This window comes from Molossus molossus, unplaced genomic scaffold, assembly GCF_014108415.1.
Source record: "Molossus molossus isolate mMolMol1 unplaced genomic scaffold, mMolMol1.p scaffold_m16_p_2, whole genome shotgun sequence".
NCBI lineage: Eukaryota > Metazoa > Chordata > Mammalia > Chiroptera > Molossidae > Molossus > Molossus molossus.
Window position 1 is genome coordinate 67,355,113 of NW_023425355.1, and position 16,263 is coordinate 67,371,375.

Genomic DNA, 16,263 nt, shown 5'->3' on the forward strand with positions numbered 1-16,263 from the left:
TTTAAGGATTCAACATTGACCTGGATGACTTTTAAGGGGAACTGTGGGAATTGAGTTGAGCTGGTATATGTCTAGAAGGTAATGAACTGATTTTTGTGTATCTCTACATTCTGTAATCCCCCAAGTTCAATGAAGTTTCCTATCCTTGCCAAAGTTGCTAATGGCTAATGCAATAATATAGTGCTCCACTTCTCCCTCCCAGATGTAGCAAGAGTGGCCTATACTCTTACTAGTGTTGCGCTCTGGTACTACACACAAGTAGCCAACCCAGATGTGTGTACAGTCGGCCCTCGTTTATCGCGGTTAATCAGTTCCAGACTCTACCATGATAAATGAATTTCTGTGAAGTAGGATCCTTTCTTTATATACAGTCGTCTCTCACCACTTCGTGCTTCCATGTTGGTGGCTTCACTCTATTGCGGTTTTTAACTGTACACCCAATAGCCACTCCTCCCTTCTTCCTTGTCAGTCATCCCCTAATTAGTTCAGTGTCCATCCTCCTCTTTGCAGCCACGTCTTTCAAATAGGACTGGCCTCAGACAAGGGCATGAATCATGGTTAACTTTCATACTGAATAGCTTAGGGCATGTGAGCTAATTCTAGGCAATGAGAGGTGAGGGATGTTTGCTGGAAGAAGGTACCTTCTAGGAAAGATTTCTTAGCTTTTCAAGAGACCTGATGAAAAAACTAGTCTCCTATTGCTACCAACAGAAAGTGGTGTGTGAAGATGTATTATTACTACAACTGTTATAGCTGTCTTTTTTCCCCCAGCTTTATTTAGACTTTACAGCCATCTTTCAACCACGAGGAAAGCGATCCAACATGCTGAAGTTGGCAAAGATGAAAAATGGAAAGAATCTGGATCCTTGATAATAATATTGAGAAATAACTGTCCCTGGAGCTTCCCTACACTGTTGCTTTTTGTTATGTGTAATAATATAATACAACACAATATAATACATAAAATAATGAATTCATTTTGTTTAAATAATTTTGAGTTGAATTTCTTATTTGTATCCAAGAACATCTTAATTAATATCAGTCTTTGAAGGGATATTGTCCTCTCAACATGTTGTAGAGATGTGGTGAAACCACTCTTTTCCTCGATGTCATTCTGAGCCAGAAGATTATAGAAAAGACATATGAGGAGGACTCAGACTGTTTTATATGCCCAACACTGGTCTATAAACATCCCCAGACCTGTATCCTCCCTTAACCTTCCCTTTTGGTGTGATCATTCTCAGGTAACTCCTTGATCCCTTATAAAATGAGACCTCTAGTGGGTCCACCTCACTGACTCTTCACTCTTTCCTGGCCTTTTCTGGAGTCTGGGTTATGATGGACAGAGCATGGGTTTCATTTAGGAATAGTAAAGCCTAATCTATCAGTGTGACAAGATGATTGCAGTCTAAGGTAATTTTTCTGATTCCTTTCTCCATAGTATTTCTCTGGAGGTACCTCTGACTGACTGCACAACAGGGCTGCATGTCCTGAATCAAAGATCAGACTCAAAATCCTTTTGCTTAGGCCATAATTCTCAGTGTGGTCTCCAGATCAGTAGTATCAGCATCACCTTAGAATTTGATAGGTCGACTGAATCAGAAATTCTAGGGGTGGTGCAGGGCCATCTGTGACTTACCAATCCCTCCAGAAAATTCTGAAACATGTCAAATTGGAGAACCACTGCCCTAGACCTTGGCTACTGCCATGACTAATAAGTGGAATAGGAAAGATTCCCAGAGCTCTAACTTGATTATTTTATACTGTGAGGACCCCATCTCACTCTGTAATTATATGTTCATTGCTGTGACTGTGTGGTTATCTATCTTTCTCGTTAGTGGTAAGCTCCATCAGAGTGATCACCAAGTATATTTTGCTGTTATTATATCCCCAGTGTCCAGCACAATGCCTGGCATATAATATGTACTCCTTCAATGTTTGTGGAATGAGTGAAGGGCCCATATGGGCCACATAAATTACCAGATGGCATATTTTGCTCCCTACAAAATGCAGCAAATTCATAAGGTAATTATCTAGTTAGGATGTTCAAATTGTATAGTGTTTTCTCTCTAAGCTGAGTACGACTGACAAGTTGATTTTCATGTTTTCCCAACTTGAAGTCAGCAATGAGAACAACTTCAAATTACTCCAGAATGTGATTTCCCTTCAGCAAGCTATCATGCTAAAAAGCCATGGGTATTGGCTACTGCTGATTAGATTGTGTCTTTCAGTACACTTGCCTTTATTCATTTTTACCAGATCCTTGACTGCAGAATGCCAAAGACCCCAGGGCCAGTCTAAATGGAAACATAAAAAGTGCCTAAAAGGTCCATGGCCTTTTGTTGGCACTAGCCCATTCCTCCTCAATCTTTGCCTTTCTAAGACCACTTTTGATCCATTAGGGGAAATACAGATGAAAATCTGACACTGGGAAACACTTCTGCACAGCATTTTCTCTCTCTCTGAAACCAGAGATACTGCTGCAGCTTCACTGTGACCAAGAGAGAAGAGTTTTAATTTAAAAATGAGATGGTAACTCTTCAGAAATTCAGAGACGGACCAGAAGTTGACGAGAGAGGCTGGATAGGTGAGCTGGGGAGATGGGCAATCAAAAGGATGGAGAGTTGCTCACCTGAGTGTCTTGCTTGCCCACCTCCTAGGAAAGAGGCTTTGTGTGTGGAATATTTCTTCCCTAGTTGCATTGGTAGAGAAAAGTAAAAAGAGGTATGTGTTATAAATAGAGGACAGTGAAAGGGCTGGCAGATAAAGAGACAATTTGGAGCTTCTCCAGTTTTGAACCCTTAAATCAGAATGTCATTATTAGAGATTTAGAAGCTTTTCTTGCCAGGAAAAGCCCAGCTTTACACTCCCATCTGCTCATTTTCTATGAAACCTCAGCCATAAGGCTTTGATCTAAGAGCAGCCTTCCTGCTATCACTTGGCAAAGGCAGGTGTAGAGGCAAGCTCCACTCTAAATGTGTAGCACACAGAGAAGACGTCAAAATTGTAGATGGGGGCAGGGTCCATCTCAGAATCCCTGAGGCAGGAGCCTCTTCCTGCCCTGGCTCCAACCTGTGCCCACTACCAGAGGTAGGACTCAATGGCCAAGCCTCAGAAATACAATCATCCCTCATCCAGGAGCCTAAGTTAACATGCTGTCTGGTGAGGAAAGCCCTGTGATGGATCAGCTCATGGCATCCTAGTCCCCTAGAAGGGTACTACTTTCCTTTGAACACCATTGTATTTCCATCTCCCAAAGTCCTGATGTGTGCCTCTTCCCAGTATTCCCTCATAACCACTTTTTGCAGTAGACAGAGCAGGGAGTAATTTCTTAAGAGAAAAGCCCAGAAGAAAGTCGAGCAGCTGCTTTATAGTTTTGAAACTGTCATGTAGGTAACATGGCATAAGTCACCTGGGCCAGTAGGAGGCAAGCTGATAGAAGTTCTACCCACTTCCAACACCCTCATCACAGTAGCTCCTCCTCAACTTGATATATATTTGGCCCACTCATCTCACTAACTGGCTCCCTAATACTTGAAGAGGTTTCTTAACACCCCTGTAATCCCAGGTCCCTGTGGAATGCTGTCTGGGAAACTAGACTCCAGGGATCCTTCTCTGAGTCAGGAGGCCAGAGCCGAATAGAGTGGCGTAAGATGCCTGGGAGCTCTGGAATGCTTTTGGGGGCAGGGCTGTGGAGGTGAGCTGGAAATAATGCTTGAAGAAATTTGGAGAAGATATGTGCATGTGGCTGGTCAGAATTCAAGGATGTGACAGGGTGGTAGGCTGGGAGGACCACTTTTAATGTATCTGACTGCATTATGAGCATGGATGTCCAAAAAGTACTCCTTGTGTGGAAGTGGGCTGTGTTCACTAGAAAAGTTCCAAATCAAGATAGTCTGAAGGAGGCTAGAGTGTATAAAATGAAAAAGGAACTGAATCCCTTCAGTTTGCACAATACATTTCACATTATCAACTCAAGGGAAACCTCATACAATCTATGCTGCATACTTTTACTTAGTTTGTCTTCTTTATACAACATGTCAATTCCTAGTCAAGAATTTGCATTAGACAGTGCTGACCTGAATTTTAAATTGCTATGCCTGGATTTTGAGGGCTTTATACACTGATCCCACCCTTCCCTAGTCCTATAGTAGCAAACGGATCTGCTTTGCTTTATTAACACATTTCCTTTCTGCCACTTCATTCCCCATGCTTATCCCACTACCATCCCCCAGATATTTTATCCCACCTCCCTGTCCTTACTCCTGGGTCAACCTGTAGCACCCAAAGAGTACAAAGAACCAATGATGAGTCCTGCCCACAGGAGCTCACAACAAATTATAGTTCTCCAAAAAGGGAACTTAGTAGACAAATTATGCAATGTGGGGCACACAAGGGTCCATCCAGCCCTGACTTATGTGTGAGCCAATGGCCAAAGGGGCAGGTTGAGGAAGAATTATGCTTATCTCCAGCAGCTATCTCAGATGCTGCTTCATTCCCCCATACCACTTTGATCCACCTCTTGAGTCCAGGGATTTTGTATACCATCAGCCTACAGCACCTTTGGTTTAACCCGTTATATATATCACTACCCTTTGAGTAAGGTAGAACCTCCTGCTTGCTCAAAATGAATCACTTACTAATTCTAAGGAGGCAGTTAACCTTTAGTTCTAGGAATTCACCCTTCCCACAGCCCCCGATTCCACAGTTTGCGTCATTGCCTCTCAGTTTCAATCTTTGCAGACTAGTTAGGAATCACTTGCCTTTCATTTGGAGGCAGAGCCTTCAGTCCCTGCTAGTCTTAGATGTTTCTCTCTGGACCTTGTATCAAAGTTGTATATCATGGTCAGACACCAGAGTTTAAGTACTGCTAGATCAAAACCTTTGCACTTTTTTTCAGCATATACTGCCTAATGCACATGCTGGAACATGTGTTCAGGAAACAACCAACAAAAGCTACTAGGTTCCTTCCTGGGTAGAAAAATGTAAAAATCTCCTGGCCCTAAAACACAGGTGTTTATCTTTAGATGTCTTTTCTAATGTGTACTAAGACCAGTCCAGTCAGAGAAAACTATTGCTATACACCTCATTTAAAGCAGTGCCTGTTATCTAGATTATATGTGTCTAATCTCTGACCCAGGTCTAACTTTTAAGGTAGAATCTTGTTCAGGGATCCTTAAGAAGCCCACATTGTATTCACTGGGTCCCATTTGTCCCAAGATGTATTTACCTCCTCACAAAACTCCAAGTGACTAGGCAGGTATGAATTTTCCCTACATAAACCATGGTATTTTTCTCAATAGATTTTGTTTGCTTAAGTATTCAACAAGTTGACCCTTCCCAACAATGCAGCTGCCAAAGAACCCCCAGAGCCCTTTCACAACAGGGTTGTATGAGGCTGTCCTGGAGAGGAAGAACAGGATCACTTGATTTAATATTAGCTTTTCCTGAACTAGCATAAGTCACAAGGTCCCCTCTTTCTGCATTAAAGTACACTAAGCAAGGAGCCACTATATGAGATTAGAAAACTTTTTCAACACTAAGATTTATCTCCAGGTGGTCCTTGGCTCCTCCCCTATAATCAGGTAAGGCAACCTAACCAGTGTCTGCCATGACTCTTAACCTGGCCATTCTACAGGGCATGCCTGACAAGCTTGTCCCTTCCTGATGATTCAGACAATGTGGAATAAGGGGAAAAAGGTAATCGAAGAAAAGGTGGCACCTGAAATAAATAGGTTCTGGTGGCAGATCAACCTCTGTTCCAAATTTGCTTCTTGAATTTCTTACCTGTCACCCCTTGCGAAAATGGCCTAACATCAAGTCCTTTCAGGCATCTGTAAAAATAGAACAATTTCTACTCTGCAGGATTGCGTGAGATAATCAGCCTGGTATTGTCAGGCATACAGGTCTATCCCACCTCACTGCTCAGGCGAGAAATGACAGGTAAATAAACAACAAATTATTTTTTCTTTTCATTTTACAGTAAATAATATGTCCAAATAATTGTTTGTTGCTGCTGGCAGAGCTTGTTGCAAAGTATTCAGAACTGAAACTGCAAAGTAGTAATTTTTCATATTTTGAAAGAAAAGTGAGAGCAAGGACACTGAAGACCTTTAAAGGCAAATACAATGAGATCCTAATGTGTTCATAAAATCACCTACTAACCATGATTATTTCTTTGTGGCCAACCTGATACCAACTGCCCTGAGCAGTGAGTCTCCAAGAACAATATTTTACCATCAGTTTTAGGTTATCTATGATGACTTTAAAAAAAAAAAAAGAAAGAAAAGAAAATCCCAGGTAGTAGTAAATCTAAAAAATTCTATCTAGAATGCATTTTATATGTGTATGTATATTTTTTCTTGGCAGAAGGCTTACCTTCCTAATTATGTTTCCCTTAGGCTATCATTAAAATTAGTCCACATTTCCCAAACATACACCATTGGCAGGCACTCTATAAGTGACAAGGTGAGGTCTACCTGTCTACCTGGGATTAAGTGTTTGAAAATACACAAATAAATTTGTGCGTAGATATGATTTCACACACACACACACACACACACACACACTTCCCATCCTGTCATGTAAGAAACCCAATATCAGAATGGCAAGCAAGTTGTTGCCAAATTTCTAAAGCCCAGAGAACAAGATCATAACACTTTAGAAAAGTACCTTGGGTCATCACTCATGGGCTTTATCTTCACTCTATAACCACACCATCAGCTCTTACCTGGTATGACTGATGAATGAAAATCCTTTTCTTTTCAAAACACTGTGCTCTTTCCAGCATTCCTAAGATTTTTTAAAGAAATTTCAAAAGCAGAGTCAAATGTGCATTTAATTCCACATGTGGACGCTCATGATGAGAAATGGATTTCTGTAGATTCTACTGATTATTGCTGAACTTAGAAGTATCTTAAAACATCGATGAGTAAAAATTCTACCTTACATGAAAACTGAACTTGTACAGGTATTTACATATTCTAATGACTCTTTTACTGTTGGACAAATAATTCGTGCATTAATCAAGAAGATTTAGTTGCAATTTTTCCTAATACTAATTTAAGCCTTATCCTATGTGACAGATGATGCTGCTTCAAGGCATTTGGGATTGAGAAAACATTAAAAATACTTCCTTCTAATAGAGTGAGTAAATTTCAGGGCAAATTTCCTTTCAATCATTTGCAAGTATTAATAGTGGTATTAATATACTGTGTTGTTTTGGCCAATGTCTTCTTCAATGGGGACAATATGAAAACAAACTATAAAAAATTAACCTTAACATGAACAGAGAGCATCCTAATTATGCACTCCGGGATTATAGAGCTATAAAGCCAAACTGCTCCTTGTTCAATTCAATGTTTGTTTCTTGAAAATGTACCTAATCTGACAAAATGTGGTAAAAATCCAAAATATGGTAGCACAGAGAAGCCATCCATGCCTTTAAAATAGACATCTCTATCTTTTTTTTTTTTTTTAATCCTCACCCGAGGACATTTTTCCATTTTTTGTTCAGATAGAGTGGGAGGGAGAGAGAGAGAGAGAGAGAAACATCGATGTGAATGGGACACATCAAGTGGTTGCCACCTGCACGACCCAACCAGTGCCAGGGACATACTGCAACTGAGGTACATGCCCTTAGCGGGAACCGAACCCGGTCTCTCTGGACCGCAGGCTGATGCTCTAACCGCTGAGCAAAACTGGCCAGGGCTAGACATCTCTGTCTTTAAGGATCCCTCTTCTAAATTCCTTTTTAAGTTAAAATTAAAAAGTAAAACATTATAGGGTATAACATGCTACATTTAATGTAAAAAATGTAAGAAAGAAAAATATTCATATTTGCTTGTACATGTATAAAGACACTTTGGAAGAAGATGTATATAAACAACTAATGAGTGTATCTAGGTTATTAGGATAACTGGGTAGATGGGAAGAATTTAAAGGGAAATGTTTACTATATATAATTGTTTTTTAAACCCTGGCAATATATTACCTACTTAAAATCTAAATTAGAAAATAAATATTATATAGAATTTGCTTTACTGGTAGACTTGAATTCCTATATTACCATAAGTAATCTTTCAGATATTTTTCACATATATAAAAAGAATTTTTTTTTTTATCCTCACCCGAGGATATTTTTCCATTTTTTGTACAGATAGAGTGGGAGGGAGAGAGAGGAAGGGAGAGAGAGAGAGAAACATCGACGTGAAGGGACACATCGAGTGGCTGCCACCCACACAACCAACCGGGGCCGGGGACACACTGCAACCGAAGTACGTGCCCTTAGCGGGAACCGAACCCGGGTCTCTCCGGACCGCAAGCCGACGCTCTAACCGCTGAGCCAAACTGGCCAGGGCTATAAAAAGAATTTTTAAAAGAAAATATTAGGAGTTTAAAAGTAAAAACTGAATTTGTAAAGTGTATCATGGACTGTTGAGTTATGTTTTTCCACTAAGTTCTAAGTTGAAAGAATTTCCTCAGTGCTGCTTCTTCTATTTAAAAAAAGACAGAAAGTTGTATTTGGTAATTTAGCATTTGCTTGAGTGATAACACACACAAAGACCTCCTGTAGTAGATACTGTTATTAACATACTACATTTGAGCTGTGCAAATAGACATATTCTGCCAACACAAATGGAAAAGTAGAATTTGTGCAGCAGCATCTACACTTATTTTTATTTTGGTTCTATGATCACAAATGATAACTTTTACTTCATGTATAAGCTGTTAAGATTTCTAATAGGAACTAAAGTTAAAAGATGCAAGTCAATTCTTTGCACTTTTTATTTTATCAAAATAATATATGTTAATTACTATTTTTGAAAGGAAATATAAATCTGAGAGTCATAAGATGTTTTATCTTTTTTTTTTTTTTTTTGGTACGTGCCCCTAGCGGGAACCAAACCCAGGACTCCCTGGTCCACAGGCTGATGCTCCAACCGCTAAGCCAAACCGGCCAGGGCAAAATGTTTTATCTTAAGGTGGAGAGGGGGTGAAGTGTTTGAAAGAAAAATAATTTAAAAGTGACTGTAAAACACAAACCCTTCACAGGCTATTAACTGAGTCTTTGGAAAAGTTAGTTCTTCTAACATAGCTTTTATTCTACCTCATACTGTGAGCTCTTAAGGTTTTAAAATATTTAACTTGCCTTTATTCTTTTTTGGAGGGGAAGCAAGGGGAGGGAGGGGTTAGCCTGCCAGCTGGTTAGAAGCCAAGATTTATCCAGTCAGACCTGAATGGAAAAATCTATGATTTGTTTATTTCATAGTTCAAGTTCAAAAGCAAGAGACAATTTAAATAATAAAAGAGTAACAGAAAAAAATACAAAGAAAGAAAACAAATCAGTAAGAGTCCAGAAGAACCTTCAAGAATATTTAATTCGGAAAATGTTATTGGTTTAGAGAACTTGACTGAAAGAAAACAGCTGGGCAGAGTTCAAAGTTTTAAATTAAAAACAATCTAACAAGGTCTATGGGGATAACTCTTTGAGCCACATTTTGGAAACCAGATTTATTTCTACCAAGTACAAGAAATATTAGTCTAATCTAAAAAGGAAATTCCTCACAACTGAGGTAGTTACTAAATATCAGCACATTTTCCAAGTTCTCACAAGGCAGCTTAGCTATTTACAATCTATTTGTCCTCATACATAAATGGAGTGCCTTTTCAATTTTATGTCTTCTGTGATTTGTTTTTAAAAATCACTTATACACACCAGCCAGAATATGCCTATTTTATTAACATCATGCTTTAATAAATAACTGGCTACTTCTAATAAAATTAAGCCTCTGTTATTCCATTTTGACCATTCTGCAGAATTTGATGTAAAAAGTTGAATGAAATGTAGACCCTGAGCTATCAAGTAATTATGTTTCAATATAAAAATAGAGACTTATTCTTACAACTGAAGATTGAACAATAACACAAACAACCTCTCTGTGGCTTTTAATTTCTATAGAATTGGTTGGGATCTTAATGGCTGTCTAAAGCAGGAAGAGACTTGCAGAATTTTTTTCTTTCTAAAGACTTTTGGAAACTCCTTTTAAAGTGACTTGTAACATTCTCATAGTTTTATGAGCTGTCATCTGGTAAGGATACAAGAAAAGGGTTCCTAAGGGGGCCCAGGCAGTTGTTACTCTTTGACTTGAGAAAACAGATAAGGTCTTTGCCAGTTCACCCACATAGCTAAGGGTCACTGCTAAGATGTCTTCTCAGTTCTACCTACTCCCGCTCCCACCTCAAAAAAAAAAAAAACACACACAAGAAAATGAAAAAACCTGGACACCCATATCTCCCCCAAGTGGACTTTTAGGTTGATAAGGTAGAAGTGGGCTTCTTGGTTGATATAGTAGTACCCAGTTATGAACCACTATAAATCCTTTGCCTTTCAGAGGGAGCTGAGCAAGAACAAGACATAAGACATCTTGGAATTTCTTTTAAAAAACTGGGATCCCAAAATGAATGCAAATACAAATATACAGACAAAAACTTTGCTCAAGTGTTAATGCTATTCCCTGAGCACAGACTGTACTCACCCTGATTCTAGCTAGCCCCAAGACATATCACTCTGTATGGCTGGGTTTTAAATCTGGAAAACTATAACAAGGGGTGCCAAGTGAGATAAGTTGGTCACTTATTTCTGCCATTAGGATATCAATTCAAAGAAGATCAAGTGTGGACATGAAGACCAGCACAGTGTGACTTGTTAACTTGACTGGATTACAAAAAAAAAAAAAAAAAACAAAAAAACCCAAAAAACAAAAACAAAAGTGTGAACATGTGATAGCTGGGACACTTTATATGGTCTTCTATCTTTCTAGAGAAAATGTACCAAGAATCTTCTAAATGGGTTACACTTTAAGCAGGTTCAAGAAATGAACCTATATGTGGTCTTAGTTTATGTAATTAAGCTCAACCAAAATGGGTAGTCTGCAGTCTCTTCCAGTCACTAGCTATAAATGAAATATAACATTCTTCTTGTATTGATGCTTGAATATAATCTGACAAGTGGATTAGAAACCCCCTTGTGCCTTCATTCTGTGCTAACTTAATAATAAAAAACAAAATCACCTCCTCTTCTCTCCAGATAAGGCAATAGGGATAAGTGGAAATTTTACTGCTTATTGGGTTTTTTCTTTTAATAAGATAATGTGATAAATAAAACCTGCTTCTGTACAGCTATTTAATATTTCAGAAATACGTACATGTTACATGCCAAGAAAGGACCCTGGTTTTCTTGTTAAGAAACAAGGTGAGATCATAATTGAATGGAAAAAAAAAAACCCACAAACAAAAACAAACAGTGATAAAATCACAATGCACAGCTAACTACAGTTCTGTACCTACACCGATAGCCACGTTTAACATGATTCTGGGGAAGCAGGAACTTACTTTATGTACAAGTCCCTTTTTCCTGCCAAACTGAATGAAAAAAACAAGGTCAGAATTTTTTAAACTAGTGGCCACATAGTAAAAACTGTACATCGTTGTCCATTCATTTAAAAGGCAAAGTCACTAGGATGGTATAAAAGTGATAACCGGTGCTTCTTAACTTTTTGATGATGAACACATTTTCTCTATGATTGAGAATTATCTCCACTCTCTCTGCATAACCAGAAACAAGATGCAGAAGACAGTAAGGAGGTAGGGTTGTGCCACAACACGGGCACCAGCACGGCTGGCTTTATCATTGGCATTCCTCCCAGAGTGGTCAGTTGTGTTATACTCAAGCTCCGAAGGGCACTGCTGATACTCACATCCACTTCCACTTTCTTCTCCACTGCTTTCATCACCTATTAAAAAAAAAACAAAAAAACAACAAAACAGAATAGAGATTTCATTCCACTTGTTCTCATCACAAGGTGTCAAGGTGTACAAGAACAAGTTGTATCTCAGAACCGTAAGTGCTTACTGATATCAAAGAAGTCCACATCGTTCCCATTGTAAGCATTCTTCATTTTACTGGTCATAACCCGAAGAGCCATGATCTGACGAAGGATCAGTAAGTCCGGTTTGCTGGTATCAACCTGGACCTCCGGATTACTGACCTGATTGGCTAATCCATTTCCTGTCACTGCGAACAGGTACCTGAGATAAGAAATGACCCCAATGAGATAACCAGTAAGACAAAAAGTTATAGAAGATCAAAAATTTCTGCCTAGTATCTAGTATTTGCATCAAGTACAATTAACTTCCATTAAATGAACTTGAATTTCTCCTTTTCCTGGGTATGTATTTTGTTTCTCCAATTTAACCATGACATTTTTGAAAGGTACCCATTTAGCAGAGGTTGGTGGGGCAGAGTAAAGCATTGAAATGTGGGTACTTTTTAAAGTTACTGAATATCTAGGGGAGGGACACAGGGTATCATAATAAAAGAGAATGGATCTAGAGCTTTATGAGGCCAAGCCATTGGGAAAAGAACCACAGGTATTACATATTTTTTTTAAATGACACTATTGGAATATCTTGATCCCTGGTTGGGGCCATAATGCTAGTATGTGACTACTATCAAAAACTTCTGTCCCAGTACAAGTAGCTGGGTACCTTACCAATACTGCTATGGTAAAACTCATTCCTAAGAAACTCTAGAAGCCTTCCGTGTTGTTGCTACATACCCTGAATTGTTTCTCGATTGACAACTGAGAAAAAAAAAACCCTCTCTAAAGGTTACCCAGGCACGTAGGAAGGGAGAGATTGAAATCCATGCAACAAAGGCTAACCTGCTTTTGCCTTTTCCATTCCAGCAGTCATCCTCGTTACCATTTCCTGCAGCCATCCTGTCATCATTGCAAACATTGCTAGGAAGAGAAGACCAGAACTTCTTGGCCTGTTTTAGTTTCTCCTTGACATCAGTAACCTAATTAAGAAAAATAAGAGAGAGAGATATCTCTATAAAAGAACATACAACTACCCTAGAGATATGCCTTTTGATCATTTCTAAAGTATCTCCAGAATGATATGCAATTCATTTTCAATTTTAGTCATGAGAAAAATGAAGATCAAATTTATACTTAGAACTACAAAATCACTCAAGTGAATAGTTGAAATATTCTGAAGAAGTTGCCTGGATCCACTGCCCACTCTACCTCTTCATTGTAACTACATCAGAAGCCCACCAGGTTCCAATAAGATACAATAAGACACAGTCTCTTCTCATAGCCTTTTATATTCTGGATCAAGCTTATATATTGTCCACTCTGTGAAACTTGCCGTTCACTGCACTCTGTCCTTTCTTATATGTTCCTTCCTACTAATGTGTTTGAAGTATAGTGCTGTGTATAAAGCAATTTGCTCACATTTTCTCCCAGCCTATCATTTACTATACATCACACCATTAGTCAGTCAGCAAGCTGCAATATCTGCATTTCCCTCTCTGTTGGGGCTTTTTCAGAACAAGGACCTGTCTTATTACTCTGAGCCACCCTGTAACTAGCACAGTGATGAGCTCATAGCAGATGCTTAGTAAATACATGGTGAAACAACAGGGGGGTTTTGAGATAAGACTTACTACATCACATTTCCTAGACTATGTATGAACCTTCTTAGCTGGAAAATGAGAGAGGCAGGTTTACTGACAATCAGATTCAATTTGCTTGAAAAGTTTTGCCTGAAAGACCCCCACTTGTAAGCCTTCCAACTAAAAATGTATTTTGAGCAAATGTTTTCAGTCTTTGTCATATCATAGCCCATTCCTGACAAAGTGCTTACCAGTTGGTCCAAACTAGTGCCAGCTGCTGTGGTTGGGCGTTCCTCGGGGTGATAGGGTCTGAAGCGAGCACTAAAGGCACTTTCAGAGATAGAGCGGGAAATTCGTCCAGCTGGGAGAGGCTTGGGGGGTCCACATCCCTGAAAAACCTGCATTGGTACAAGAATGATTATATTAGGGAAGTCACATCACAAGCTGGAGGGGGCTGCCGGCTCTCCTTTCAAAATCCTGCCTTCATTACCTTCTGAGACACTTGCACACTATTGTCCTGCATGTTCATAATAGCATCAGAAATCTTCACATCGATGGGATCCATGACCGATTCAATGTTGAAAGGGCCCTCTAGCCTCTCTGCCACCATCAGCATAGCATCTAACATGAGGTTTGGGGAAGAAGAATACAATATAAAAAGTAAATCATTAGTTCATCCTTAGGTAATCAGTCTGATTATTTTTTATTGTTTTTGTTTCTTGTGGGGTTAGGGGGAAGGCATGTATTATAATTAATTCCTGTTTTTATACCTATTTCTATTATGCCAAATTGCATTGAATTACTATATATCACCAGTTCTCTCAAATGTGAAGGGGCCAGATGAATGTTTCATTTTGTAACAAGGAAACCCAATCAAGAATCTTCTATTATACTGATTATTCATTCCTTCATGTGTCAGTGGCTGTCACCAGAAGTCTCTGAGCTAGTTCCCAGGTGACAAACCTAAGGCTGGAAGCAGAATAACATGCTAGTTCTCCCAGAGATCCTAGGATTTTTTCATTTCAGGTTCCATTTACAAGAGGCAAAAATATGCATCAGTTAAAATCCTGGCATAACGACTCTTAATTTTTTTTCATGAGACCCTTCCAGATGCCTGAGTGCAGTTAGAAAATACAAATAGAAGTATTCCTAGGAATTCGAATGACTTTAAATAATAAAAATTTTGAAAAATATAATTTTTAAATAAAAAAAACTTCCCATTTCAAATATAAGGGCTTTGATTTATTTTTAGGCAAAAATTGTAAGTCTTTGAATGAAAAGACAACACAAGAGGCAGTGCACACAAACCACGTACTCACAGTGTATCTTCATGGACTACTTTGCAAGTCACTTTTACAGGTTGGAGGAGTCTGGAATGTTTTAGCACACACTGAATCTCTTAAACAAAGTATGCTATACTTGTTTTCTTGCCATGCATGTTTGTTGGGATTATGAGATTTAGTATTCTGGCCTGATACTTATTGTACAAAATTAGATGAAATTGGAAACATAATCAAGTTCTCTCCCCTTTATACTCCAGTGCTTAAAGCAGGAAACGATAGTTAGGCCCACATTATCCACAGCCTTCAGATAGTCCAAGGACAGCTGCTGGAAAGAAGGGCTAATTTACAGAAGATTGTGTGTATCCTCAAAAAACACTGCAGACCACAGCTGAACTTCTACCTAAGCTTTCTAGTGAAAAGGAGTTTCAGCATCAACATATCAATGAAACCAAATTTGGTCAGCAACCTTTCACCTTCAACCTAAAACAAATGCAACACATCATTTTAAAGCACAGGGTCATTTCTCTAAACTACAATTCTGATGTAACAAACCACAAATAGATTTCCGTGAAATGCAATTTTTTTTTTACAAGTAATAACAAATGAAGTTTCAGACTGCATTGTGGAACCACCAATAAAGTGACGCTTCCAACCTCTAAGTAAAGGCTGCCAGCATGAATATACCATTGTACTAGAGGAGAGAAAAAAATGCTTTTGATGTGCTAGCAAAAGGAGACTTTTATAAACAAGTGGAGCACAACTTAAATGTGTTCATCATTGTCAAAGCAGCAGGGCTTCCATGTACAGAAAGCACATTCCTTCAAAGCTGAGAAGTCAGTCCTTGCTCCAAAAAAAAAAAATATATATATTATGAATAGACATATAATAAATATCCAAAAATACAGACTTTAAACAACAGAAAACAGCCCATTTTGTAACTACTTATCCCCCTAGTGTGAGGAAAGGCCACTGAATGGAAACATAAACTCCAATTCACTGGCTGTATGGTGTCTTTGTAAACTCTTAGCTGGCCGGCCATACACAAGAGCCTGGGAATGGAAAGTGATGCCGGGCCTTTGTTGGGGCCGATGCCATGGCATTTCATGTTGTGTAGCTGAAGAATGCGAATGAAGGTGCATTCTACTTGTGGCCTGAAGCCCAGGAGCCAAAGCTGCCCCTAAACCCTGGGGAAAGTCGTGACTGGCTATCAACTGGGCTCTTCCTTGCAGCAGCCAGCCCTAATTAGAAGTACCATGCAAAGGCGAAACACTGTTGGTTTGGAGTTTGGGTTTTCTTCTGGTTGATCTGGGCCACAGGTCTCATTTACAGGATATCTGACTCTCTACCTCCTGCCAGGAATTGGCAGGTATCTCCACCAGTAATCCCAACAACCCAAAACTAAATTCCTGATGGCAGCAACATGTGACATTAATAAGGTTGGCTAGAAGTCCAACAATTTTAACACTACTGCAGTATGTGATGAACAAGTGGAACCTAAGAATAATTTATGACTTTCCA

At 39.0% G+C, this 16,263-nt stretch overlaps 1 protein-coding gene across 1 annotated transcript in view; it reads right to left on the reverse strand.

The window, feature by feature from the left end:
* Window positions 1–11,171: 11,171 nt before the first annotated feature.
* The window catches only part of GPC4 (glypican 4), a 179,268-nt gene continuing 174,176 nt past the window's right edge, over window positions 11,172–16,263 (reverse strand). Inside the window, exons 5-9 of the mRNA XM_036270692.1 lie at window positions 13,953–14,083; window positions 13,714–13,860; window positions 12,726–12,862; window positions 11,915–12,090; window positions 11,172–11,795 (exon numbers count right to left, since the gene is read on the reverse strand). Of these exons, the coding sequence (XP_036126585.1) occupies window positions 11,593–11,795; window positions 11,915–12,090; window positions 12,726–12,862; window positions 13,714–13,860; window positions 13,953–14,083 (794 nt within the window). The 3' untranslated portion in view covers window positions 11,172–11,592. The remainder of the gene's footprint in view (window positions 11,796–11,914; window positions 12,091–12,725; window positions 12,863–13,713; window positions 13,861–13,952; window positions 14,084–16,263) is intronic.